The following is a 26,673-nucleotide window of genomic DNA, read 5'->3' on the forward strand; positions in this document are numbered from 1 at the left end:
ATACGGGCCAATACGATACGATATGACCGATACGTTTCGATACCATCAATAAGTCCAGTAAAGGATTATGTGGATGGTTGAATACGTATCGGCCGATACGGCTCGATACATACCAATACATTACCGATACGTACCAATACATACCGATACGTACCGATACATACTGATACCATCGATACATTCCATAAAAAAACCATTTCCACTCACAAACTCGATACAACTCCTAATCTGACGAAAAAATGAAGGAAAACTCTCAACCAAGAGTCTAAGATCTTGCATTTAATCTTGGTTTTTCACACTTTTAAACTAAAAAACGAATCAAGGAGTGCTACAACATCATCCTGTGCATCATCCAATACTCTTCATGGCTATAAACGATTACAACATGTAAGAAACCTCATCTTTTATAACAATTTCAATTTAATGCACTTGTTTGGTTATACATTATTCACCATTTTAGTGTTTATGCATGACACTTGTTATATATTGCTTATTTATATTGTTTTTTGTTCCAAAAGTGTATTTTCATGTGTATTTTGACCATTTCTATGTGTATCTGTTTTATTCGATACGTATCTCCGAAACAATACGATACGTCTCTTAAAATCACCCGACCGATACGATACCCGATACCGATACTTTTGGCTCTACCTAATACTAAAAGTCTCATGTAAACATAAAATCATTTGACTAGTCAAACTTCTTAGAGAACAAGAACATTTCGCTAAATTGAGAGCAATTTAATTACTTATAGATAAGATCATATTTTCTAAGAACAGTACAAATCAAACGTATGTTTGATTGTTTCAAACTTCCAACAACATGCTTCTTCAGTTTTACTGTCTTCTAGTTCTTTGTTGATTTTTGTGATTTGAAGTGGCTTAATATTGATTTTTGATGACTTGATGTGACTTAATGTGGATTTTTGATGACTTGATGTGGCTTAATGTTGATTTTTTATGACTTGAGGTGGCTTAATGTTGATTTTTTAAGATAGAAGGTATATATTGTAGCATAGCAAATAATGTTAGAAAAGGGGGGGAAATAAAAAATAACACTTGGGGGCGCCTTGTCGCCTAAGCATTTAGACACCCCTCCGCTGCATTGGGTTGCCTTACCGTCTTGACATCTATGCTCTTCTGTATCTCCTCATGTTTTCATCTCTGACCTCGCAGCGAGTACTGAAACACGACAAACCTTTCTAGACCATGGCAGATTCCACATGTGAAATGGAGCAGCCAGTGCAAGCAACTAAGTGACCAAGTTTCTAAATCTTGGTTTTGAGGCTGGTTTCGGTCAGGCCCAAAACCGAGACATGCCGGATCTCATTTCGAGGTTTCAACACTGAGTTTCGACCCTGGGCCTGGCCAGGCCCAAAACCGAGACAACTGGGAGATTTTGGCTAGTTTCAACCAAGATTTAGTTCTATGTTTGTGACAAGTTTGATGTAAAATATTTGCTCTTATTGAAAGAACAGCTTTGTGACAAGTTTGATCTAGATTGTAGCAGTACTTGCTCTCACTGGGACACATACTTGATCCCAGCAACCAATGATCACCTTCAGTCCATATCTGACAATGTTTTTAGGGTGTCACTGTGCTGATTTTATTTTTGACAGAGAACTGTGCCTTGAACTCGAAATTATTTCCTATCGTGGAAAAACCATTCCAAAAACAATCTTAAAGGTGGATTTAGGGTTAAAATCTGTGGATTCATTTGGGTTGTGCAAATGAACACACTGAGAAGGTTCAATCTTGGTCAGCGCTCTAAATTACTGTGATGTATATGCTTCAGTCATGGTTGTCAAGGCACCAAAGCGACCCAAAGCAGTGGAGGGGTGCCTAGGCACCAAGGTAATAAGGCACACACCAAGGTGTTGCTAGGAGACAAGGCGACCTAGTGTTTTTCTCCCAATCCCATATATCTACAGACACATCATAAACATTATAAGTAAATTAACAGCCAATTAAAGAAACCAGCAGTTACATAAATTAACATCCTTGTAATTTTGACCGATTGATCACAACAAATTAGCAGTAAAAAACAACAGTTAAATATAAATTGAACAATGCAGATATTTCAGTAAGTCAGTTCAATGATACTTGATACGTCAAATAGTATCAGAATTGATTCTAGCAAAGAAGTAGCAATAAACTATAACGGTATAACCAGATACAACAGTATAGCAAGATTTAAGATTCAAAGATTCCATGTAACGCAAGCATTATAATTCTGTACATTGCCAAATAAGAAGGTTAGGAAATCTATATTATATAATAAAAAAAACACAAACAGCATAAAGCGCCCGCCCAGCCACCTAGGCGGACCAAAGCGTCCAAGGCGGCACCAGCTTACCTACATCCAGTACAGCAAGGCATTGCCTTGACACCCTGAAGGTGCCTGGACGCCTAGGCGACGCCTTGACAACCATGTTCACACTTGTGGTCCCAAGCCTCTGACTTCCATTTTGCTATTAGAAATTAAAGCTCAAATCAAAAAGAGAACAGAAAAATAGAGAGGATTCACTAGGAAGGTCCACCAAGGAAAAAGATGGACGAAAACGAGGATGAGAACACCACAGCGATGAAATTTAGTACAAGGAAAAATTTAATGATTTCCATACATCGATATCCACCATGTGCGACAAATGAGCAGAAGGGTCTATTATGTTGGCTTTTCATGCTAACAACGTCTGAGAAGTGGGATCAGTGGTTGGTAAGAGCTAGTATTAATTTCCAATTCAGCAGCCTTCAAGAATAAGAACTATTATCAGCCACAGAAGGAGACGGAGAAATTAGGTGTCTTGCACGAACCCCAGTTTCATAACATTTCACACTAGGATGACTTGAGTTGGCCTCAACAAGCCCTGGCTTCAGAAACTGACCTCATGCATGATGCAACTGCATATTCACCTCAATGCAGCCCCAGCCAATATCCTCAAGGGACCCAGGGGAGCGGTAGATATGGATGTCAATGCAGAGGAGAAGAGAACCAGAGAAGATGAGAATACAACACAGAGCAGAGTATTAATCCATGTTTTTAGTCAACCTTTGCTTCCATGGACTGATAATGAGTACTCGAGTCTCCGTGGCTTCAACTATTTAAGTTTCTCTTTCTCCAACTATAATATAATCATTCAAATCTAGAGAAGGAGCTGTTGCTTGGTGCGTTAGTAAACAGCTCAGCCTGCCTGGCCCTGCCAGGTTGAAGACTACAAGATATGCATTGAAGTGCACTAAAAACCATTTAGCATTCCCATTTATAAAGCAGATGTCATGCTAATATTATTAGTGATTCTGCAGTCCACAACACCTCTTATAACCTACTTTGAGGTAAAAAAAAAAATATGGAAATTCTCGATAAGGTCTGCCGTTGTATGATATTTCAATTACAATTCAGTTCAGGTTACAACAACAACATTCAGCCTTATCCCAACTTAATGGATCGGCTACATGGATCCAAACAAAACAAAGTGGGGAAAATAGAGTTCTAAACAAAAAGGGAAAGAAAATATGGGGAAAGAGGTGAGAAATGAAAAAGAAAAAAGACAGATGAAAGATGAATGAGGCACAGCCCAGCACGTCAGGAGATTCTAAGCTAAATGGGGTCTGCGACATGGATCCTTGCCCTCCAATAGGCTCTGTCCGATGTCATACTTGGTATGAGACCTAGACTATGCATGTGCTTCCTCACCACTTCTCCTATGGTCATTTTAGGTCTGCCCCTAGCTCTTTTAGCTCATTCAATTGGAATCATATCACTCCTCCTTACTGGGGCGTCCCTAGGCCTTCGTTGAATATGACCATACCACCTTAAATGACTCTCTCGGAGCTTGTTATTGATCGGGGCCACCCCCAAGTCCGCTCTTATATGATCATTCCGTACTTTATCCTTCCTTGTGTTTACACACATCCATCTTAAAATCCTCATCTCTGCTACACAAAGCTTATCAAAATGACACTTCTTAACTGCTCAACATTCTGCCCCATACATTATGAATAGTCGAACAACAGTCATATAGAACTTTCCTTTAAGCTTTAAAGGAATGCGTCAGTCACAAAACACTATGGACGCACCTCTCCACTTCATCCATCCCACTTTAATTCTCTGTGAAATATCATCCTCTATGTCACCTTCTTTATTTATGATTGACCCCAGATATCTAAAATGGTCACTTTGTGGTATCTCTCTTTCATCAATTTGCACCATATCAGTATCCATCATAGTATGACTAAAGTTACCCTTCATATACTCCGTCTTTGTTCTACTAATCTTAAAGTCTCTTGTTTCCAAGGTTGACCTCCAAAGCTCTAACTTAGAGAGTTAATCCCTTCTTTTGTCTCATCCACCAAAACGATATCATCAGCAAAGAGCATACACCATGGGACCTCGTCTTGAATGCACTTGGTTATATCGTCTATGATAAGCGTAAAAAGGCAAGGACTTAAGGTTAAACCCTGATGTAATCCAATCGTAATTGGGAATTCCTTACCCTGACCTCCCACAAATCTCACACTAGTCACCACACCCTCATACATATCTTTAATGGCATCCACATACTTACTTGACACCCCTCTCTTCTCTAGAACATGTTAGATTAGATCTTTAGGGACTCAGTCATAGGCTTTTTCAAGGTCGATAAAGACCATATGTGTAACGCCCCAAGAATACGGCCTAGTACCGGCCTGCCTGGGAGATCGTTGACATGTCCTGGGGGTTTGGGAGATCGGTAAGGGGGTGCAAACTTAGTCCCACACCGGCTAGGGAGGGAGATCCTAAGCTATTGATAAAGAGTAGTCTCCTCTACTTGGTATGAAGCGTTTTAAAGCCGTGAGACCCACTCGGCCAAAGAGGACAATATCATGCCAATAGAGGGGCTGGATCGTTACAATATGGAAATCCTTCTTGCTTTCTCTATATCTTTCCATAAGCCTCCTCAATAAGTAGATAGTTTCTATCGTGGATCTTCATGGTATAAAGCCAAATTGGTTCACCGAGATATGAGTCTCTCTTCTCAAACGGGCTTCAATAACCTTCTCCCAAAGTTTTTATGCTTCTATAGTTATTGCAGCTTTGGATATCACCTTTATTTTTGTAGATTGGGGCTACAATACTTCTTCTCCATTCATCAGGCATCTTCCTTGTGTGCATAATCCTATTAAACAGATTGGTTAACTAATATACCCCACAACCTCCTATGGTTTTCTAAACTTCTATTAGAATCTCATTTGGGCCTAGTGTCTTGCCTGCTTTCATCTTTTTTAAGGCTTCTTTAACTTCTGCCACACTAACTTTTCGTACATATCTACGGCGTGTGAAGTCTTGTTGAATAATGTAATCATCTTGGTCAATTCTACTCGACCTATCTCCATTTAGTAGGCCACAAATACACTTATACCATCTCTTCACACTGTCCTCTTCCCTTACAAAACTCTTCCGTCATCACCCTTTATACATCTCACCTGATCGAAATCTCTCCTCTTCCTTTCTCTCATTTTAACTAGTTTATATAGCTTTTTCCCCTTCTTTTGTGTCTAGGTTGATATAGAGATCCCCATATTTCTTGGCCCTAGCCATCCCCACACTCTTCCTAGATTCGTTTCTGGTATCATTATACCTCCTTTTATCCTATGTTTCCTTAGTCCTTTGCCAAGTCTTAAAACACACTTTCTTGGTCTTAATAGCTGCATGGACCTCATCGTTCCACCACCAAGTCTCCATAGGGGTCTGATGACTACCCTTCGCTTCCCCTAGCACATCTTTGGCAATCCTTTTAAGACAAATCATCACCTCGTACCACATCACATTGGTGTCTCCTTCAAAGTCCCACTTTCCTTGTTTGACCACATTATCAGTAAAAATCCTTAGGTATTCCCCTTTTAATCTCCAACACCTTATCTTAGGGTGCATAGGTTCTCTCCTCCTATGCTTCTGGGCACTGAGACACATATCCAGGGTCACTAGTTTATGTTGGGTTGTTAGGATCTCCCCAGGGATAACCTTACAATCCTTACACACCATTCTGACAACCCTTTTTGTTAAGAAGAAGTCAATTTGACTGAAATGAATCCCACTTTTGTAGGTAACTAAGTGTTCCTCTCTTCTTTTAAAGAAAGTGTTCAAAATGGCTAGATCATAAGCTACCGCAGAGTCTAGGATTGAGGTCCCCTCCTTATTCCTCTCCCCACCCAAGCCTCCATGCATACCTTCATAGCCTCTACAGTCGCTCTCAACGTGGCCGTTCAGGTCACCTGCAACAATAATTGATTCATCTTGGCCAAAACCCTGCACTAAATCATCCATGTAGTCCCAAAATTGGCACATACTACTTTCATCCAATCCTATCTGGGGTGCGTAAGCGCAAACGACATTGACAACCTCTATCTCCAACACTAGTTTGATGGACATAATCCTATCACGCACTCTTTTGACCTCCACTACATCATTCTTTAGATCTTTATCTACTAATATCCCCACTCTGTCTCTATTACTTTGGGCTCCCACATACCAAAGTTTGAAGTCGTCCAACACTTTAGCTTTGTTACCCTGCTTTGTTACCATTCCATCTTGTCTCTTGAATACAATCTATATTAATCCTTTGTCTCCTCATAACATCTATCAACTCCATGCTCTTACCCGTTAAGGATCCAATGTTCCAGGAAGCTAATCTAATCCTACAATTCTAGGCGCGTTGCATACGGGGGACGCCCTAGAAGAAAGAGGTCAAAAAGACATGAGATCAAGAAAAAAAGCAAAAAACAAAAGGATCCATGCAAAAGGTGATTGGCCGTAAATACTATAGTGTCAGCTGCCGACCTAATGCACCACTATAGAAAATTAAATTTATTTAGTAGAAAAGTATAAACAAAGAGTTTCCATGCATTAAATATAGGGATAAGAATATAACCAAGACAGAGAATCACTTGGCATCAGACAATGGGAGCCACGCACATAGTACTAGACATAAATACCGAAAGATGTATCAAAACTTCCAGGCATGTAACTCAAATAGTAGCTAACGGGACAGCCAGGCAAAATGATAAATGAAACAGATGAAACAAATAATGAAACAAATGAAATATATAATGTAATCAGGCTCATAGTAGGTCAAGCACGGTGAAATGAAACAAAAGAATACACTACCAAGCTGATACTAAAGAAAAGCAATATAAAAGAACATAAAGGCACGTAAAGCACTATCAATAAAATGCGCTTACAAATAGCAATAAAGCAAGCCGTGTATTAGAATATACTGCATTCACAATAATCAACAAAACAGGGACAAAGAGTGATAGTCATTTGTCAGAAGGGATCGCAGGTCAATGCTAACATTTAACCAGATTGACATGGCTTATCCCTTTTTTCTAGGTCAAGGACATAGATGAGGTACCGTTGTGGCTCCTAGTTCTTGTTGTGGAACCACTGAAGGTTGCAGAATAATGCAAAACTGGAAGCAGAAGCAAGGATATCCGACATACCGTGCATTTGCTAATGCTGTTGAGAGGCCTACAAATCGCACGGCACGCTCTGTTTGGGATGATATATATCTTATTCTGGAGACAATAACCTGTAAACAAGAAGTTTCCACCATTGAGAATTCCCAGAGAATTATACAAAGTACTACCTGTTGCATAACTGAATGCAAAAACAAGCAATACCATACTTAGGGTAGTGCCATGACAGAAAGAACTACACCTAACGATAATTTCCAGAAGAGTTTCTTCTTTTCTTCTTTTTTCAATAATATCACTGGACAAAAAATTATAAAGGGGTTTAGTGCAAACCTGTATTGTTTACATCTCTTGCAACCAGGATGCAGATTTATAATTGTTAAAGACTGCTACTGTGGGTTATAGGGGTCATTGCTACCATGAAGGGGAGTGTCCTTGTTTGGTTGTAATTGTTAGGCTATGAGTTGTAGTTTACTTTCCTTATAATTAGACTTATACTCTTAGCATGTTTCCTACTAAGAGTCAATTGCTTTATGTTATAAATATTGGGATAGACCATGCTAGGTATATACTGATTCCTATCTTGTTCTAGCTCTCTCTCTCTCCCTCTTCTCCATCTCCATCGTTCTCTCTCCTATAATTGTTAAAGACTGCTTCCGTGGGTGATAGGAGTCATTGTTTACAGGTCCTGGTTGATAAGATCAGGTTTTGCTACATGGTATCAAAGCAACGAAGAAGGGTGAAAAAAAATCTTCAGTTGCTAGTTCTCTTCTTCTTCTGCTCACTGCTGTCTTCTTATAATCTGCTACTTCCCCCTTTCCAGTGAGACCCTCTTACCCATTCCTTCTTCGATTTTCTTCTTTCCCTCTACTGTTCTGGCAGTACTTGCAGCAACCCATACTTTGGATCAATCTCCTCCAATTCAACTCTTTTCCTCCGAGATTTTGCGTGTTGGGTTCCCCTCCCATAGGCGATCCAAACCCTATTGTCTGTGAATAACCTTACTTGAAAGAGAAAGAGTACAGGCTGCTGCTTCAGGTGGATTGATCACAGAAGCCTTCTAATATGCCCTGAACCCGACTCACTTACTGTGCGAGCTACAAGAATGAGCCAGCTTAAATGATGGAAAGAGCTTTCAAACAAATAAAGAGCTTTAATAACTGAAAGAGGGACTTGACGAAAGACAAAGCCCTATGACTGACTTAATTTTCACTACTGTCCAAGCCTAGTCTCTCTGACCTCCACTGCCTTAACGAGAATCAAACTCTGATCTCTGAACTGCCTGCCGAAAGAGGGCTACTTAACACACTTTAGTGCAAACCAGAAGGACTGGAGCTGTTAGATGTTGCTCAGTGCTGGTATAACTTAACAACCAAAAAGTTATGCATCAAACTTCAGCCCCTTGTTTTAATTTAATTAACATTGAACAGTTATTGAATCCTTTGATAGTAGGCGGCTCTATAGCGGGCTTCAACCAACCTTTCTTCTTAGCTCTAAAGTCATCTTCATCTCTGAGTTCCAATGACAGTTTCAGACCTGGTTGTCCTTTTTCCGCCAGCTTCTAATTTCAGAAATCTTCTTGAAGCTAATACTTGATTTGTGAAATTGTTATCGGTACTTCCGAAGAGGTCTAGGGATTAGAAACCCAACCCTAGAATTTCATTGTGTTTGGCTATGTAGGGAGGCAGTACTATCCAACTGTTGAGGGACTGGTCTATCATAATCTTTATTTAACTTATGATTGAAGAAGATGAATACCTCTCAATTACATGTATGACCAGGTTTGTATTGAACATGGTTCGAGAACTCGCGAGATCTCGCCGAGTTTCTCGGTTTTTGGAAAAAACGAGACAAGACCTTAGGCGAGTCCCAAAAGTGTGAGATCTCGCCGAGATCTCGGATCTCGGTTCGAGATCTCGTTTTGAACCATTTTTATGAGGCATCTTGTCCATATCAGGTCGAGATCTCGGATCTCAGGTCAAGATCTCGGGTTGACCCATGGAAATGACCCATCTACTATGTATTTACTTACCTAACTCGACAGAACTCTTATATGCTTGCTGTGGAGCACTATATGCAACATTACAGCAACACTATGTCATGGGAAGACTATGTGACACTAGTGGGGACTGAATACTTGATTCAAAGTCAGTTTATGTGATGATAGTTGTAACACTGTCAAACAGTTTGATATATCATTTTAACATTTCTGATTCTTATTTAAGTTGTTTAGCTATTAATTGAATGAAGTGAAACTCATATTTGGACTTTGTTTTTTGCAAAATCTGACAGTGTCATTGTGTTTAAATGACCTAAAATAGACGGAATACCAAGTTTCAAACCCAACCTAGGTCTAAAACCCACCGAGGTGAGGCTTCGAGTCCGAAAAAAAATTAAAATGCACCAACTCGCCGAGATCTCGACTCGACCCGGTTTTTCCCAGAACAGAGTTGGTATTCATTTTAAAAGGCCCTCTCAATTTAAGTCCCTTCTTTTCAGATTTATTAACCATTATATCCCATATTCTATTAGTTTACTTTTAAGGGTCCTGGACTTCAAGATAATAGAGAATTACCACTGCTTCCTTGTATTTGGATTTTATCTGTTTGAGTGGGCCCATTAGAGAACCCAACAGGGTATCTTGACACCGGAATATGCATCAGTTAGTATCTGCATCAACAGGGTATTAGAAACCAGCAGTTGGACAACTCAATATTTTGGGGATTATTCTTATTTTCTGCAAGGAGCATTTGACAAGAATTTGGCATGGTACAAGATCTCAGCGAGATCTCGATAATATCTCGGTTTCGCCAGTTATCGAGACGAGACCAAAGGTGATACAGGAAAACTACAATATCTAGGTCAAGATCTTGGTATCTTGCCAACAACTCATGAGTAATCTCGCTCTCAAACCAACTTTAAGTGACATAAATACATCCTCTCGGCGAGATTTCAACCCCAAACTCGAAATCTGGCTCTGTCTCGCTTATCTAGTTCTGCTGTGAAGGGAAAACACATATTTGGTCTAATTTTTTTGTAAATCTCACCTCCAAGTTGGGATTAAAGCTTGTAGATTCAACATTGAAGCTTCAACATCAAAGAGAGGAAGTTGCATAGTATCTCAAGAAAATTTTTAGGTAAAAATTACTTCTCAAAAACAATTTTTTAATAGAAACATGATCAATACTTGTTTCAATACTAAGCTACTCTCAAATGGTAGGACTTGTTACACACTTACACTTGTAATTGTTTCATCTATGTCCTTTTCCAAGTTTCTAAAAATTATGAATATGATGCCTAATGCTTAAATGGTTTATGGTTTGATTTTTTTAATTCCTAATGCTTATTTAAGTCATTTTAGACAATTACACCCTCTACTTTAATTATATGCGTCCTAAATATTGTGTAGAACAAGGTTTAATATTTCGCGATATCTCGGTATCTCGGGCCTACCGAGATATCCGAGATACCTAAAATATCGCGAAATATGACCGAAATATTGCATTTTTTCTGCAATATTTCGGGGGTCCATCTCGGGGGGAATTTGGCCATATCTAGGCCTGAAACTTCATGGACAGCCTTATTTAAGCTTAATAAACACATTTAAACCATAAAATTGTAAAAATGTGAATTCAAATTGGTGTTTTGGGCTTGCACCCTTGATTGACATACGGTCGCCGACCCTAATGTATAAATAGTTAAATACAAATAGATTAGGCAGTTAATATTTAATAATAGTATTTAACTTCATCACATATCAAGTTAAAGCCAATACACATTGATGAATACTATGATTCTCATAAACTCCATAATATTCAATAACTCGCTTAAAGCCTTAAAGGCAATACACTAAGTGTCAAAGTTAGTAAGTCACAAGACTCGCAACTCGCAAGTCACAACTCACAAGTTCATAGATCAATGAAATCACAACTTAAGTTACAAATTACAAGTGCTAAAGCGCTAATAGTAGTTCTTTGTGCCTCCCTGGATCAATCCCACTCATGCCTCGCGAGTCAACGTCCATTGCTCTCTGTTTGAAGGACATATGTGGACCACGGTATAGAATCGGAGAAGAAATGAGTGTAGTCATCCACAAGTGTCACGTAAATGGAATCATCAACATATGTAGGTAACCTATCCTAGGATATAAGCTAGGGTTACCAATCGATCCGATCCGTGAAGAAGATGATCTTTGTGATATGATGTTGGAGCGCAAGAGGCGATGGCATTGGCTGCATGTATGGCTGGTGAGGTTGGTAGCTAGGTCCGCTAGGGTATGCAAAGATGTTATCTACAAAAGATGATCCAGTATGTCCCTGGGATGGGACGGAGTGTCGGCATAGTCCCCTACCCCACTAACGCCCATATGATGATGATCCATATCCATATCCACCGTAAGGTTGTGATGCACCATAATCCAATGCCGATGGAGTGGTATGTGCGTCAAAAGATGGGGCACGCCAATGTCCAGTCGGTCCTCCCTCCCTATCACCCATACTCAAACCACCAACAGAGCTAGATAGGTTATCAATGTCCATGTGATCAGGTTGCGACTGTGTTTGTCGACCCCTACGCTTCCTGTTGTATGTATGTAGGGGGCCTCTTGAGGGTGGGGGTGCGGGGGCACGTGCTCCGTAGTCCGTATCTTGTGTGGCATGATCAAACTGTGTCTCTCCAGTGAATCAGAGTGGCTCTACAGGTGTCGTATCCTGGGCCTCCTGGCCTACCACATAACGCTCTCGCATGCCGTCAAATTCTTCACCAGCATCACCACCACCAACATCACCAGCATCACCATCACCACCACCAGCATCACCATCACCACCACCATCATCACCATCATCATCATTTGAGGACTTAGACCAGTCTTCATCATCAGCAACATTGCCACCAGTGGGCTGGAATGGTATGGGTAAGGCTTCCCTTGCATGTATTTGACCCTCGTCAGCCATATACTCGTCCACATCAGCACCAATCTCAGAAGCTATCATGGGGTCGGGCCTACCTCCCTCCTCATCCAACACTGGCTCACCTCTATCCCTCACCCAATCCACAATAGGGTCCTCATCGTCTGAGTCAACTTGAAAGATGTCAGCTAGATCAATGGTGCCCCTCTGTCCTTAATGTCCCATGCGTATATGTTGCAGTTTCAGCCTCAAGTTGTAGTGCACATACACCATCTCAGATAAACGTTGAGACCCCAATCTGTTGCGCCTCTTGGAGTGGATGAGTGCAAAGGTACTCCAGTTCCTCTCACAACCAAATGCAGAACATGTTTGGGCAAGGACTTTAATTGCTATTCTTCTTAAGTTTTCAGCCGATTCCCCATACAACACCCACCATTCAGCTGCATTACAAGTTTACAACAAAAAAGACATGTGTCAAATGTTGTTTCAACTTTCAAATTTCAATACATATGTAATTTAAAACTTAAAAGAATTACCAACATCACCACGTGTTCGCCTTGTATCGCGGACCTCGGTTCCAAAACTTCCCAGTGCATCCCTAAATACCTTGATCTACACCCTGTGGAAAATTAGTAAGTACTTCTTCACTACTTATTTGAAAGCATTAATAAGTTGAGTTTCCAAATGAACTCACCTCATTGTTGCAAATTGCTTGTAGTGCACCATCTGACTCCAACTTCTTCACTACTTGTTTCACAGCATCAATAAGTTGAGTTTCCAACCCAAGCCTATTGTTATATTGATACTTAGGGTTCAAGTAGTATGCTGAAATATGACATATAGAATAGAGGTATTGTCAAATGCATAGGTAATTAGTAAATAATAATACTATGAATTAGTAAACATAAAACAAATTTACTCACCAGCCTTGTGCAGTGGATGCATAAGTTGATTCTCCTAGCGAGCATTTATGATATCTAAGAAGTGTTTGCTACTGCGAGGAGCCACACTATAGACACTATCTTTCATTAAGTCTATTGCAGCATATAGGACTGGCATGGTTGGGCCCTTCAAAGCGGAGTCAGGAACACGTAGAACTTTAACTACTGGCTCCAAAACTTTCACCACTTTGCTTAGTTTGGTCCAGAAGTCCTCAGATGACATCGTTGCTTGTGCTTCCCTCCCATTTGCAGTCTTGGAACCCTTCCATTCAAACCACTCCTCAGAAGCAAACATGCTTCTCAGCCCAGCCTTCTTTGTCTCAATGCTTTTGAGGGCAATGTAGTTGGTGGCAAATCTTGTGATGCCAGGCCTAACCAAGTCACCCCCACATTTTTCCCTCAATAGATTGAGTGCATAGGAGTGGTTGTATACAAAGTTAGTGACTTGTCTTGCACTTTCAACCACAGTCTTCACCAACTTTAACTTTCCCATATCTTTTAGCATTAAGTCAATGCAATGGGCTGCACAAGGAGTCCAGAAGAGCCGGTACTTACTATTGTTCATCATCTTCTCACCGGCCAGCTTGAAGTTACTTCCATTGTCCGTTACAATCTGGACAACATTCTCAATACCCACATCTTTTTCCACTACTTCCTTTAATAATCTGTAAATATATTTTGCATCCTTTATCTCTTTGGATGCATCCACAGATTTGAGGAACACTGTCCTCCCATCACAATAAACCATGAAATTGATGATGGACTTTCTTGTAGGCCCAGTCCATCCATCTGCCATTATAGTTACCCCATATGTCTCCCACATATTTCTCATCTCACTAATGTACTCATCAATCTCACTCTTTTGTTGAGGTAGATAAACATTCATTACCTCATATGGGGTGGGGCCCTTGAATCCTGGGCCAGCCTCTACAATGGTATCTATCATGGTATCATAATGGGGGCCTTGTGCTGTGTTTGCTGGGATTGTATGGTATAGCATCCACTTAGCTATTGATTCTTTAACCAATCCCTTCATCCCCTTCCATACTCCTTTTATTCTGGGTTGACTACTTCCTTTCTTCTTATGCAATTTAGGATCAGATGTTGATGGTGGTACTGGTACTGGTAGAGGTGTTGTGGCTGGCCTCACACTTTGTGATCTTCTAAAAGGATTCAAAGATCTAGGGCCTCCAGAACTGCCAGCTCCTCCACTACCCCCTACTCTTTGTCTCTACTGATCATCTTGAAAACTTACTCTACTCCTTAAAACAGTCCGCCTAAAATCCCTAGCCTCCTCTGTTGTTTGTATATCATCAGGTACTGCAATGTCCTCATCATCATCAGAGGAGGAGGAGGAGGAGTCATCATCATTATATTGTCTTCCTCCTCCCATCGAACTCCTCACTGTATCCTCAAGTTGTTCTCTTATCCTTTGCTTATCAGCCTTCCTCTTCTTCTTTCCCTTCAAACTATCACCAATCTCCCTGGCTACTTCAGTAGGGACCATATGACAACCTACAATATCTTTAGATCCTCCAGTCAGATGTTGTTTAAGTCTACTGGACCCACCTCCCATAAATTGCATGTGACAATAGTTACATATAGATTTTCTCTCATCCCCATCAATGGGAGTGCCATGTAACCATGCGATGTCCCTTATCTTTGGTGTGAGTCTCTCTTGTTCCCTCTGTTCTCTTTGTTCCCTCGCCCCCTTTGTTGACTACTTTCCCCCACCTTTTGCTTGCCCTTCGCACGTTGTCTATCACGATCCGCCATAATGATACTTATTTACTGCAATGTAAGTAACACAAATAATTAAAATACTTAATGTAGATGCACTTCAATTGACACTTTTAGATTACTAATACACTTGTATAGTTTTTTAATAGTTTTCTCCTAACCCTTATATTTTTCACATAATTAAAACCAATTTTTTATATATAATATTAATATAAGTATTGACCTAACACAACAAAACCAAAAATTAGTAAACATAATATACATGTAATGCATTTCAAAACATATAGAAATTACTTTCATATTTTTTCATTATTTTTTAAACTTAAAACTCATATTTTTCCTTATTTATTTCTGTTTTTTTTTATTTTTTATATATTTTTCTTAATTTCCAAAAATTAAAATAACTATTTAAGAGCAGAAAAATAAATCCGACACCGTGAAGCTGTAGATCGGCCATTGGTGTCTAACATATATTTAATTCATTACCATCTAAGTCATATTACCCCTAATTATTTCCTATTTTAATTGTAGGAAAATGAATTTTTAAAACCAGAAAATTAAAAAAAAAAAATACATATGGAAAAAAAATTTTGACACCGTGAGGCTATAGATCGGCCTCCGGTGTCCAACATATATTAATATCATCACCATCCAACAAAATTTGTATATAGTCTTTTCAAAAAAATAGTTTTAGAAAAATAGAATTTACCTTAAATAGTGGAAAAAGGCTTGGATGATGAGCTTAGATCACCCTCCGATGAGTTAACCGGCGAAAATCCGACAACAATGTGCTTGAACAATGGCTAGAGTGTTGGATGAGAACTTGGAAGAGTGAAAGAATAGGCAAAAGACTGAAATTCCTTAGCAAATGCAGCTCTCGGTCGAAATATGGACCGAAATCTGCGAAATATTGTATTAAAGCCCCCCTTCACGTGACACTTTAAGCCAAAATACCATATTTCGTCGATACCTCGTGAGACATCGAGATATCGACGAAATATGGTATTTTTTCATTTCGACCTGATTTCGCATCTCGGTAAGCTCGAGATATACGAAATATCGCGAGATTTTGAACCATGGTGTAGAATAGCCTAGGGTAGACCTCATATACGTCGTAGACTGCCAACCTAAGGTCCGAAGTCAAAGTGCCATTTTGGGTTTGAATTTGTAAAAACTAATGTTTTCATTATGTTTAAAAGGCCTAAAATAGAATAGATGTCAAGTTTCAGGACCTATCTTGGCCATATGGCCACCAAAACCCACCACCGAGTTGAGACGACAAAAATACATCACCTCGCCAAGATCTCAGCAGAACTCGGTTTTGTGGCCTGGCGAAACCAGGGGTGAAACCGAGTTCTAAAACCTTGGAATTTGGGAGACACCATGCTCTCTGGTTTGGGCTATTAATTTATTACTATTCTGCCCTATTTGTGTCCTACGTTTTAGTTCTTTATCTACTTTGATCTGATCCATTGCTGTTATTGATGCTAGTGCAGCTGCTCTTGATTATGAGATTTATGTGATGCTCATACATCGTGATGTTGGTGGTTCCTGCCGTATGATGGTGGGTTATCCTTTATTGCATCCTCAGCATTATTTGTCCACAAGTAGTGCTACACAAGAGGGGGAGATTATTATTATTATTTGAAGACTATTTTTTACTTGTGTCATCAGCGTAGTATCATCTACTTATTTGAAGATTATAATTATCTGTTTGTGTCATCTGCGTATGTCCTCAACAACAATTTTATCTTATAAATATAGTTACTTGTTTGCAGCAACCTTATACTATTACTTTTCGTCATGGCTGGAAAACCTGGTTTTCCGACTTGGCTTGCCCTCTTCAAAACTTGGTGACTCAGGTGGGTCATGCTTTTTTTTAATGCCCGACTTAACATTCAGGAATTTTAACAAACAAAACGCAAACATTCAGTTGAGTGTCTTTCCCATCAAATTTGAAACCAGAACTCTCAAAAACTTAGCCGACTTGGTAATAGGAGAATTAACGACCATCAAGTCAAACAGAATGTTCTTAACCTCACCAATCGACAGTCATCTGCTGATCTGCCAACGATTGTAAATGTTACCTAATAAAGCATAACCATTTCACAACCTTGTACTATCAAGGTTCTCAACCTCAACATTTATCATCCGCTCATCCTTACCCAAAATCTTAACAATAGTGTTGCAGCTCGTAACGTAACAACTAACAAGTAGAAATAAACATGGCAGGTGTTGAGTCCGAGGAGAACCTTGTCGTAGTTGGTGTTAGCTCCGTTGGTCTCTCCTGTGCCTACAAGCTCAGCAAGAACACATCAGTCTGTGTTGCTATCATCAAACAATCCAACAACCCCGATGGTGGTGCCTGGCTTGGTAGACAGTTCTTATCCAGCATGTCAAGCTCTGCAATGCAGTGGCACAAGAGGACTTAATCGTCAAGGAATGGGGGGATTCTGGCATGGTCACGTATTAAGCTTTGGTGTTGATAAACCACAACACTCAATCATGTATGGACCCTAACGTTCAGACGAGGTTGTAGCTCTTGTTGTCACGACGTTCCTTCGGTGCCACAGGAGTCGAAGGATGCTCTTCTTAGCTGACAAGGGAGATCGTTCCTGGAATGATTCATACTGGCATGGAGGTCACTGAGATTGATGGGGCCCCAACAGATGCTGGCAAGTACGGGTTTCAGATTTCTGACCCGACTCGGCAAGTTTCTTGTGACTCGAGTATAATATCGAGTCTCTTGTGACTCCGACAAACTCAGACCGAGTATGGTCATCTTTTATACTGGTCGGGTCTACATGACTCTTGACCAGGTTTTGCCATATTTTGGCCCGACTCGTCCGAGTTAAAACCTGGTTTCAAACTATGCTTGTGGTTCCCAGCATGCTTATGTTGTGTTATGTGGTTCTCAGCAACTTTATGTTGTTATCAGTGGTTTCCAACAATCTTATGTTGTGAATGTGCAGCAACCTTATGCTGTTATCAGTGGTTTTCAGCAACCTTATGCAGTGTTATGTGGTTCAAAGTAACCAATACTGCATGTTCATCAGTGGTTCGTAGTAACCTATACTGCACTTTTATCAGTGGTTCGCAGCAACCTATGCTGCACTTTTATCAGTGGTTCGCAGCAACCAATATTGCACTTATATCAGTGGTCCACAGTAACCTATATTGCACTTTTACCAATGGTTCGCAATGACCTATGCTGCAGTTTTATCTGTCTTCTTTGTGAAGATTCTACTTGCCTTTCTTGAGAAGGGTTTATGATGTTGTTGTTGCTGCTATGATATTTTGGATTGTGGTTGGTATTCTCTGCCGCTTATTTTGTTTTGTCGTTAGTTGGATTTATTCGACACAAAGGCTTTTCTCTACTATTGCTGCTGACGATTGGTGTGCTTGAGTTGGTATTGCTACCAGAATGAAGTTCTCTCTATGGTTATTGATGTAGATCACAGGTCCATGTGTAGCCGCAAGAGCAAGCCCCAAAACCAGCTCAGCGTAGTTGTGGGATTCAACTGTCGTGAGAGGAGAAATGGTTTAATGATGTGGCAAGTTTTTGTTGATTCGATGGAGCATCACATAAGGCACCCCCAGCCCAGAGAGAAGCATGAAGAAGAGAAGAAACCAAGACAGAATTTGTTTTTTTTTTAAGTTACTGTTCATGTGAATAGTGCTGTGATTATATGGACAACTGGCATCGAAGATTAGATGCTGCTAATATCATATCCCTAATTGTTATTTCATTAGTTTCTATTTTGGCATAGATCTAGTTTCTATTTTGTTAATTATTTGTTTCTGTTACAGTTTCTATTTTTGTTACTTTCAAATTTTGTTACATAGAAAAGTTCAATTACTTGTAACTCAAGTCTCAGCTCTTCTAGAGACTTTCTATTTTTATTGTTTCTATTTTGGACTCAACCCTTGAGCCTATATAATGTAATGCCCTTAGAGGCCTCCACACAATTTAATGAACGAAGTTATGTTGCTGTTTTGCAATGCATTATTCTGAGAGAGGCTGAGAAGGGTGAGATGCCCAGGCTGAGATAGCCAAGACCATTGTTTCAACAGCTGAGATAGCTGTGGGTGAGAGGCACAAGGCTGAGATAGCCAACCCCTCCTATCCCTATACCCCCTCCCCCTCTCTTCTATCTATCCATCTTCTTCTACCTTTTATCTTCTATTATTTTCCAATCAATTTGGTCTTTGGTGTTCCGCTGCAACGTATCATTTTTTTTTTTTTTTTTTTTTGTGAATAAAAATATCATTACCAAAAGCCCCAAAAAAAGGGGGGAAGAGGGGGGGGGGGGGGGGAGGGGGAAGAATACACGGGAAAAAAGGGGGGGGTGAACTATACAAGCCTCAAGCCTTAAAAGGATAGGCTATGAGGCAAAAGGAGAGAAACATATAATCCCAAGATACAACAATGTGCCTGTCCCTTGGAAAGTCAACAAGAGGTGTATGGGGAAGCATGTGGAGCTTGGAACTAACATCAAAGGAGATGGCTTTCCAAATCATGTCAATAGAACGAGAGTTGGAGGTCCATCTTCGGAGATTCCGTTCCATCCAAATGTAAGATATAGAACCAATAAAACAAGCTTGCCGGCGGTGTCACAGATCAAACTACCTGAAAAAACCCTATCCAACCAAAAGCATTCCCTGGCAAAAGAAAAAGGTCTCTTACTTCAGGGTCAAATGGAGAGGGCATGGGGGCAAGACAACAAAAGGTGATCGACGTCCTCAATGCTATTCCAACAAAGAACATAGGAGGGGAGGAAAGGTATATGTTGGTGAAGGACAAAATACTTGGGTAGGGAGGCAAAGGTTAAGGTTCTCCAAACATTAAAGCTATGGCGGGGTATACAGCCTTTGAACCAGACCAACTTGAACCATGGGACCAGGGGGGAATGGGGTCTAAAAAAAGTCCCAGGCAGAGAGGGAGATGAAGACCCCTTTTAGGGGAGGAGAGCCAGGTAATCTTGTCTGAGAGAGAGAGGGGTTGGGAGGAGGAGGGGGGGAGAGACTCCCAGACTAGGGAGAGACAGAGGGGAAAGGGGAGGGGGGGACCAAGAGTCTAGGGAGATGAATGTGGAGAGGAGGCAGATTGGGAATACCAGAAGAATAGACTGCACGGGCTCCCAGAAGGTTATAAAGGACTCCAAGGGATGCCAGGGAACTAGCCAAAGGGAGAGCGAGGTCCCATCAGCAATCACAGAGGCGGCGGCTGAAAGGGCTAAGGGATGGAGAAGAAGAATTTTACACCAGACCAAGGAGGGGTCAGCAGGGAGGGGGACAGTCCAGATGGAGTCATGTTTAAGGAGATAGAAGTAGACCCAATTGACCCAGATTGAGTCATGCATGGTGGAGATTTTCCAAATTAGCTTCAGGATACCGGCAATATTATAGTCAAGGATCCTGCGGATACCAAGGCCTCCTTCAGATTTAGGGAGACAGATGGTTTTCCAACTAATCGGGTGAAGGAATTTAGAAGATTCCTTACCTTTCCAAAGGAAGGAGTAGAAGAGAGATTCCATGACTTTGATGGTGGATTTTGGAAGCCCATAGATACCAGACCAGCAGATATAAGATGATTGAAGGACTGATCTGATCAAAGATCCTACTGTAGAGTGGTTCTTAGTTGAACTGAATCCTACATTAGTTATTGGCGTCTACAACAACTATATATGTTCAAGACTAGTTCTGCTGGTTATATATTCTTGTTGTCCCAAGCTAAAGCCTTTGATATATATACTCCAGATTTAGGGGAAGTGTTAAAGATTGTTACCGTGGGTAATACGAGTAATTGTTACAGTGCGGGGGGGTGTCTTTTTTTTTGTGGCTAACGAGGGTTTTCGGACCTTCGGCCCAACTAGTCTCCCAAGAACGCACATATGCCCCAACACACACACAACAAGAAAGCACCGGATCCTATGAGAAACATAGAAAGTCATGGGGCTGGCCCAAAGAGGGTAAGGGTAGTCGAACTTGAGGGGGAGTGTCCTTGTTTAGTAGTAATAATTTTTTGGATGAATAAAAAATTCATTACCAAAGGCAAAGAGAAGGGGGAGGAGAGCATACAAATAACAAGGTCGTGCCTTTACAAAAGGAGAGGCAAGGGCCTACTAAGGGGGAGGGGGCCTAAACTCAACCCAACCAAAATATTCTTCAAGAGAGCCCACTTCGGCCGAACAAATTGTCTTGGCAAAGGATGTAGTTACGAATATCCATACTTAGAGGCAAAATCTTCTCGTTGCTAGGCAAAGATAGTCCCAAGGGGGGTTTGCGGGTTAAGGAGGAGAGCTTGTGTCGTGACACTAGTAACCACGGAGGAGGAGATGAAGGGTAGCAGAGGGCGGGAAGGGACTAGAGGGAGGGATATGGTCGTTGGTCTGGGGATCAAATTGAAGCAACCCAAGGGTAGGAAGAGGGGAACGGATTGAGTTGGCCAAAGAGGGCTTGCAATGGGCTAGGGGGAATCATGGGATGGGAAGGGATAGGAGTTGTAAGACTAGAAGCAATGGGGCAAGCTTGGGAGAAGAAGGATTGACCAAGCCCACTAGAATGCAAACCAGAGGGACCAACTTGGATGGGGGTGGGCTGAGGAGTGGGGAGCAGCCCAGGACCTCCGTGTGTAGAGGGAAGAGGGACAACCAAATGGTTAACAGGAAAGTGGACTCTCGTAGGGTTAAATGCCCAGAAGGCCCACTAGGGGTTGGGCTAAGGAGGTTAGGAAATATCGGGAGAGAAGAAGGTTCAAGAGAGTTTCTGGGGAGGGTTGGGGTTGTTGGGGGAGAGACAAACGTTGCAAGCGAAAGGGGTAGCTGGCTAGGACCCACAAGAGAAGACAAATCTAGAGGAGAGGATCACGAGGTTTGGGGGGTGTTGACGACCACGTCAAAAAGAGATGTAGAAGGCAAGGAAGGTCTGTCATTGACGACTGCAGAGGGGCGAACTTCAGAGCAGCGCAAAGGACCAAGGAGACCATTGAGGTCCGTGAAGAGGCATGTGGCTTCATCAGACTATAGGGGGCAAAATAATTTTGCCTAGCACTCATTGGGGACGAATGGACAACTGGGTTGGACTGGCGGCTAATGGAGTGGCCTCTTGGGTCCTGGGGAGCCAGATGTCGAAATCCCTTGGGCATATTGTCTCCAACAACGGCGAGTTTTGGCCTGGCCACAGCTAGGAGAGCGCATGCCAGGGATAAAGGGATGAGGGGGAGGAGGGGATATCGGGTGGAATGGAGAAGTATGGGAGTCCGGATGTTGGTGGTGCTGGTAAATGGGAGGTCGTCCACAACAATCTAAAACAACATCTGGAACGAGCTTGGGCTCACAGGGCTTCAGTAATAGATGATGTCCAGCTGGAAGGAGAAATCTTCCCCATCCTTCACCGTAATGGAAGTAGGAAGAGGCTTAGATGCTAGGATATCAATACATTTGCTGCATAGTTGTCACAGCGTCTCGGCGTCCCAAGGCGCTGGAGAGGGTCCAAATTCAAGACGACAGCAAGTAGGCGACCAAGGTGTCCGCCTAGGCAACCAAGGCGCGCCTGGACGCCTAGGTGGCGCTTTGGCAACTATGATTTGTGGGCGAAAGCAACGTTGTCCTTTCTCCTGGTACGAGCATCAAAGAAGAGTGGGGTACCGAGGACAGAGCCGACGACACTGAGACCCTTCGAGCACCAAAAGTGGAGAGGAAGTTCAGGAAGAGAAATCTACAGGGGTATAGAGGTCAAGTCGAGGCGATGAAGCAGGAGCTGGCGGTTCCATTGACGGAGAAAGATGGGCTTTCGACCAACTTGCCATGGTCCTCCTTCAAGGATTCAGAGCTTGACGTGTTCAGCAGTAAACTTGAAGATAAAGACACTATTGTCCATGAGGTAAGTTTCCATATTTCCTTGTAATCTCCAATGTTTTGTAAGAAACAGCTTTACTATGTGAAACGGAGGATGGCCATAAAGGAAATGGCCAACTAGGGAGTTCTCCCAATGACAGGCCTCATCGTCGAGCAAACTAGAGGGGCAGTGGGAAATTTTTGAGTTTCCAACAGTGGATGGAGCAATAAAATGGAGGGATAGGGCCATCTTTAGAAGGAGGAGGGACTTGACTGAATAGTACGCTCCATGCTGAACTATTCGGAAGAGGGGAGGAGGAAGGAGAGGGATCAGTGGTAGGAGGGGAGGGGGAACTAGCAGGAGGAAACACCACACCAGAGAGACTAGCCATGGAGGCTGGCCCTCAGGTGAGGTGAAGGACAGAGAAGGGGAACATACTTCGATTTCCAAGTGGTGGAGTAAGATTTAAAAGGCTGATATGATGGTTTTTTTGACAGTGCATTAATTTTATTAAAAGAGGATGTTCAATAAGAAATTAGCCGACCCCATTTAGTTGGAACAAGGCTATGTTGTTGTTGTTGTTGTTCAATCAGAAATATGTGCAAGACTTACAGTTTAGATGCACTGTAAAATAAAATACAATAAAAACCTGCCAAATTCAATAGTTTCATTCTCTTAATTTACAAATCCACGGATTTGTCACACAATTAAGGGAACCCAATTTACAGAGACTGGAAAAATATAAAGCACAAACCTTCCCAAGTTAGTTTTTTTACAAAATGGCCCACAAAAATTAAAAGCACGAGATGCACAAACAGAATTGAATGTCAATGGCTGCATCCACTAAAAATGAAATTTAGAGAATTGAGAATTCTTACAGACCAAGTGATTCAAAGTTCAGAATGATGATATGGGAAGTTAATACCTCAAGAATGGGTCCACGATCAGCCCCAAGTAAGTGAATCTCATCCAATATCAGAAGCCCAACCTACATGCATTATATAAAACAGACAGTTGACTTACCTGACCAACAGCTAGGGAACCGGGGGATTACTAAAACTTAAGCAGACAGTTATGTCGACCAAGAAGCTAGGGGAAAAGCACAACTACAGAAAGAATAATACCTTCATTACATAGCTTCGACTATGCCAATTACGACTAATACCATCCCACTTCTCAGGAGTAGAAATTATGATATCTGCTGATAACAGTGCCATTAAATCCGGAGTAAAATCCCCAGTCATTTCAACCTGTAGCAACACCATATCGATAAATTCATCACTAATGTATAATTGTTTTAGGTGAAAGATGGAAGCAAAAGTAAACAGTTACCATCTTTTTTCCAAGCTGAGAAACAAGACGCTTTCTCCAATCATTCATTCTTTCCCGAACAATGGCCTTCAAAGGTGCTATGTAGATAACCTGCAACGTAAAACAAAACTTTAGCATGTCACCATGTTTTGCATCAAAAGAAGGAAATAAACCTACAAAAATAAGTACATCCACCAACTACATAAGTGCAGTCCTGCTCTCAGATTTAAGATTCAGATTGTATGGATTATATCCTAAAAAACAAGGACATGGACATGTGTCCCAGTGTCCAACACAGGCACAAATGTAGCAAGTCCACTCATTTCATAAATGCAATCCTGCAACAAAAACCTCTGTTCTAACATTCAAATTGAATAATTTATATCTCCTCTGTTTTGGTCACCTTTGAAATCTATTCAGCTACTTTTTAAATGAGACCAAGATTAACAGCTCCAATTGCATAAAGAGTTAGACTAATTTCTGATGGGGAGTTAGTATTTGACGGGATTTCTGTAGTCACAAGTTGAATTAGTTTAAATATATTTAATGTTTAGTTATATTTCACTTATTGTGTAATTTAGACCTGATTCTAATATAGATTAGAGGTACACTTAGTTAATTAATTTTCTAGTTGAAGCTAATATACAAGGGCACCAAGGACCTCAAAAGCAAGGGAGCCAGCAAAGAACCATGGTTTGAGAACTCGGTTTCGGACCTGGTTTCAATCAGGCCAAAAACCAAGTTGGACCGAGATCTCGGAGAGTTGGTGCACTTTCTTTTTTGAACTTGTTTGACGGTTTCGGTGGGTTTTTTACCTAGTTTGGTAATGAAACTTGGTATACAGACTATTTTGGGCAATTAAAACACAATGGCACTATCAGAGTTTAAGTAAATTTTTTTATATTTGTTATTTCATTTACTTAAGATATTATTCATAAATAAGCAAATTCCCTCTATTTGAATCCAATAAAAATAGTTAAAAAATCAAATTCCAAAAGGATAAAAAGTCAACCCCCCCCCCCCCGGGTTCAAGAACAAAAACTGGATTTTCGGCGGTAGGTGCAATTTTTAACTTTAAAATGTGGGGGTTTTTTTTAATCCAAAAATTCCATAAATCTTAATATGATAAAACATTGCTAAAAACCAAAAGTGCGGTAAAATATTCATTTTTGTTGATGTCTAAAAAATTATTTTCATTCCAAACGATTTTGAAAGCATTAGCATACTCAAAATAAGGTTTGACCGAATCATAAACTCATTCAATATAAATCAGAATTAAGCAATCTTGGATTTGTTATATTAAGATTTATGGAATTTATAGATTTGAGAAAAACCCCATCATTTATAAGTTGAAAATTGCACCTACCTCCAAAAGTCCAGTTTTTGTTCTTCAACTGGGGGGTTCACTTTTTACCCTTATGGAATTTGCTTTTTTTTAACTATTTTTATTGAATTCAAATAGGGGGTATTTGCTTATTTATGAATAATATCTTAAGCAAATGAAATAACAAATATTCCATTTACTTAAATGATAGTAGGCATAAATAAGTGTTTGTCTTAGTTTCTGGCATAAGTAAGTATTTGTCCTGGTTTTTAGCATAAATAACTGTTTGTCCTAGTTTTCGGCCTACATAAGTGGCTATATATCAAGGTTGCTGGGAACCACATAACACAGCATAAGGTTGCTGAGAACCATGGTTAAAGTATCGACCAATGCGATACGACACGGACCGATACATACCAGTATCGATCAATACCGATACGATACATACTGATACGTCTCCTTTTTTTTTTAAATGAACCGTCTCGAATTGTATCAAAATGTATCGACCAATACGGGCCAATACGATACGATACGACCGATACATATCAATACCATCAATACGTCCAGTAAAGGGTTCAGTGCGTGGTTTAATACGTATCGATATGTATTGATACGTACCAGTCGATACGGCTCAATACATATCGATACATTACCAATACATACTGATACGTACCGATACCATCAATACATTCCATAAAAAAGCCATTTTCACTCACAAACTCGATACAACTCCTAATCTAACGAAAAAATGAAGGAAAACTCTCAACCAAGAGTCTAAAATCTTGCATTTAATCTTGGTTTTCACACTTTTAAACTAAAAAACGAATCAAGAAGTGCTACAACACAATCCTTTGCATCATCCAATACTCTTCATGGCTATAGACAATTACAACATGTAAGAAACCTCATCTTTTATTACAATTTCAATTTAATGCATTTGTTTGGTTATACATTATTCACCATTTTAGTGTTTATGCATGACACCTATTATATATTGCTTATTTATATTGTTTTTTGTTCCAAAAGTGTATTTTCATGTGTATCTTGACCATTTCTATGCATATCTGTATTGTTCGATACGTATCTCTGAAACGATACAATACGATTGGTCTCTTAAAATCACCCGACCGATATGATACCCGATACCGATACTTTAAACC

At 40.6% G+C, this 26,673-nt stretch overlaps 1 protein-coding gene across 1 annotated transcript in view; it reads right to left on the minus strand.

The window, feature by feature from the left end:
* LOC122670668 (DExH-box ATP-dependent RNA helicase DExH14) overlaps window positions 1-26,673 on the minus strand; it is a 178,437-nt gene that overhangs the window by 74,414 nt on the left and 77,350 nt on the right. Inside the window, exons 31-34 of the mRNA XM_043867628.1 lie at window positions 24,211-24,300; window positions 24,003-24,128; window positions 23,804-23,866; window positions 7,479-7,567 (exon numbers count right to left, since the gene is read on the minus strand). Coding sequence (XP_043723563.1) covers window positions 7,479-7,567; window positions 23,804-23,866; window positions 24,003-24,128; window positions 24,211-24,300 — 368 coding nt within the window. The remainder of the gene's footprint in view (window positions 1-7,478; window positions 7,568-23,803; window positions 23,867-24,002; window positions 24,129-24,210; window positions 24,301-26,673) is intronic.

The sequence above is a fragment of the Telopea speciosissima genome, chromosome 8 (genome assembly GCF_018873765.1).
Source record: "Telopea speciosissima isolate NSW1024214 ecotype Mountain lineage chromosome 8, Tspe_v1, whole genome shotgun sequence".
Lineage (NCBI taxonomy): Eukaryota > Viridiplantae > Streptophyta > Magnoliopsida > Proteales > Proteaceae > Telopea > Telopea speciosissima.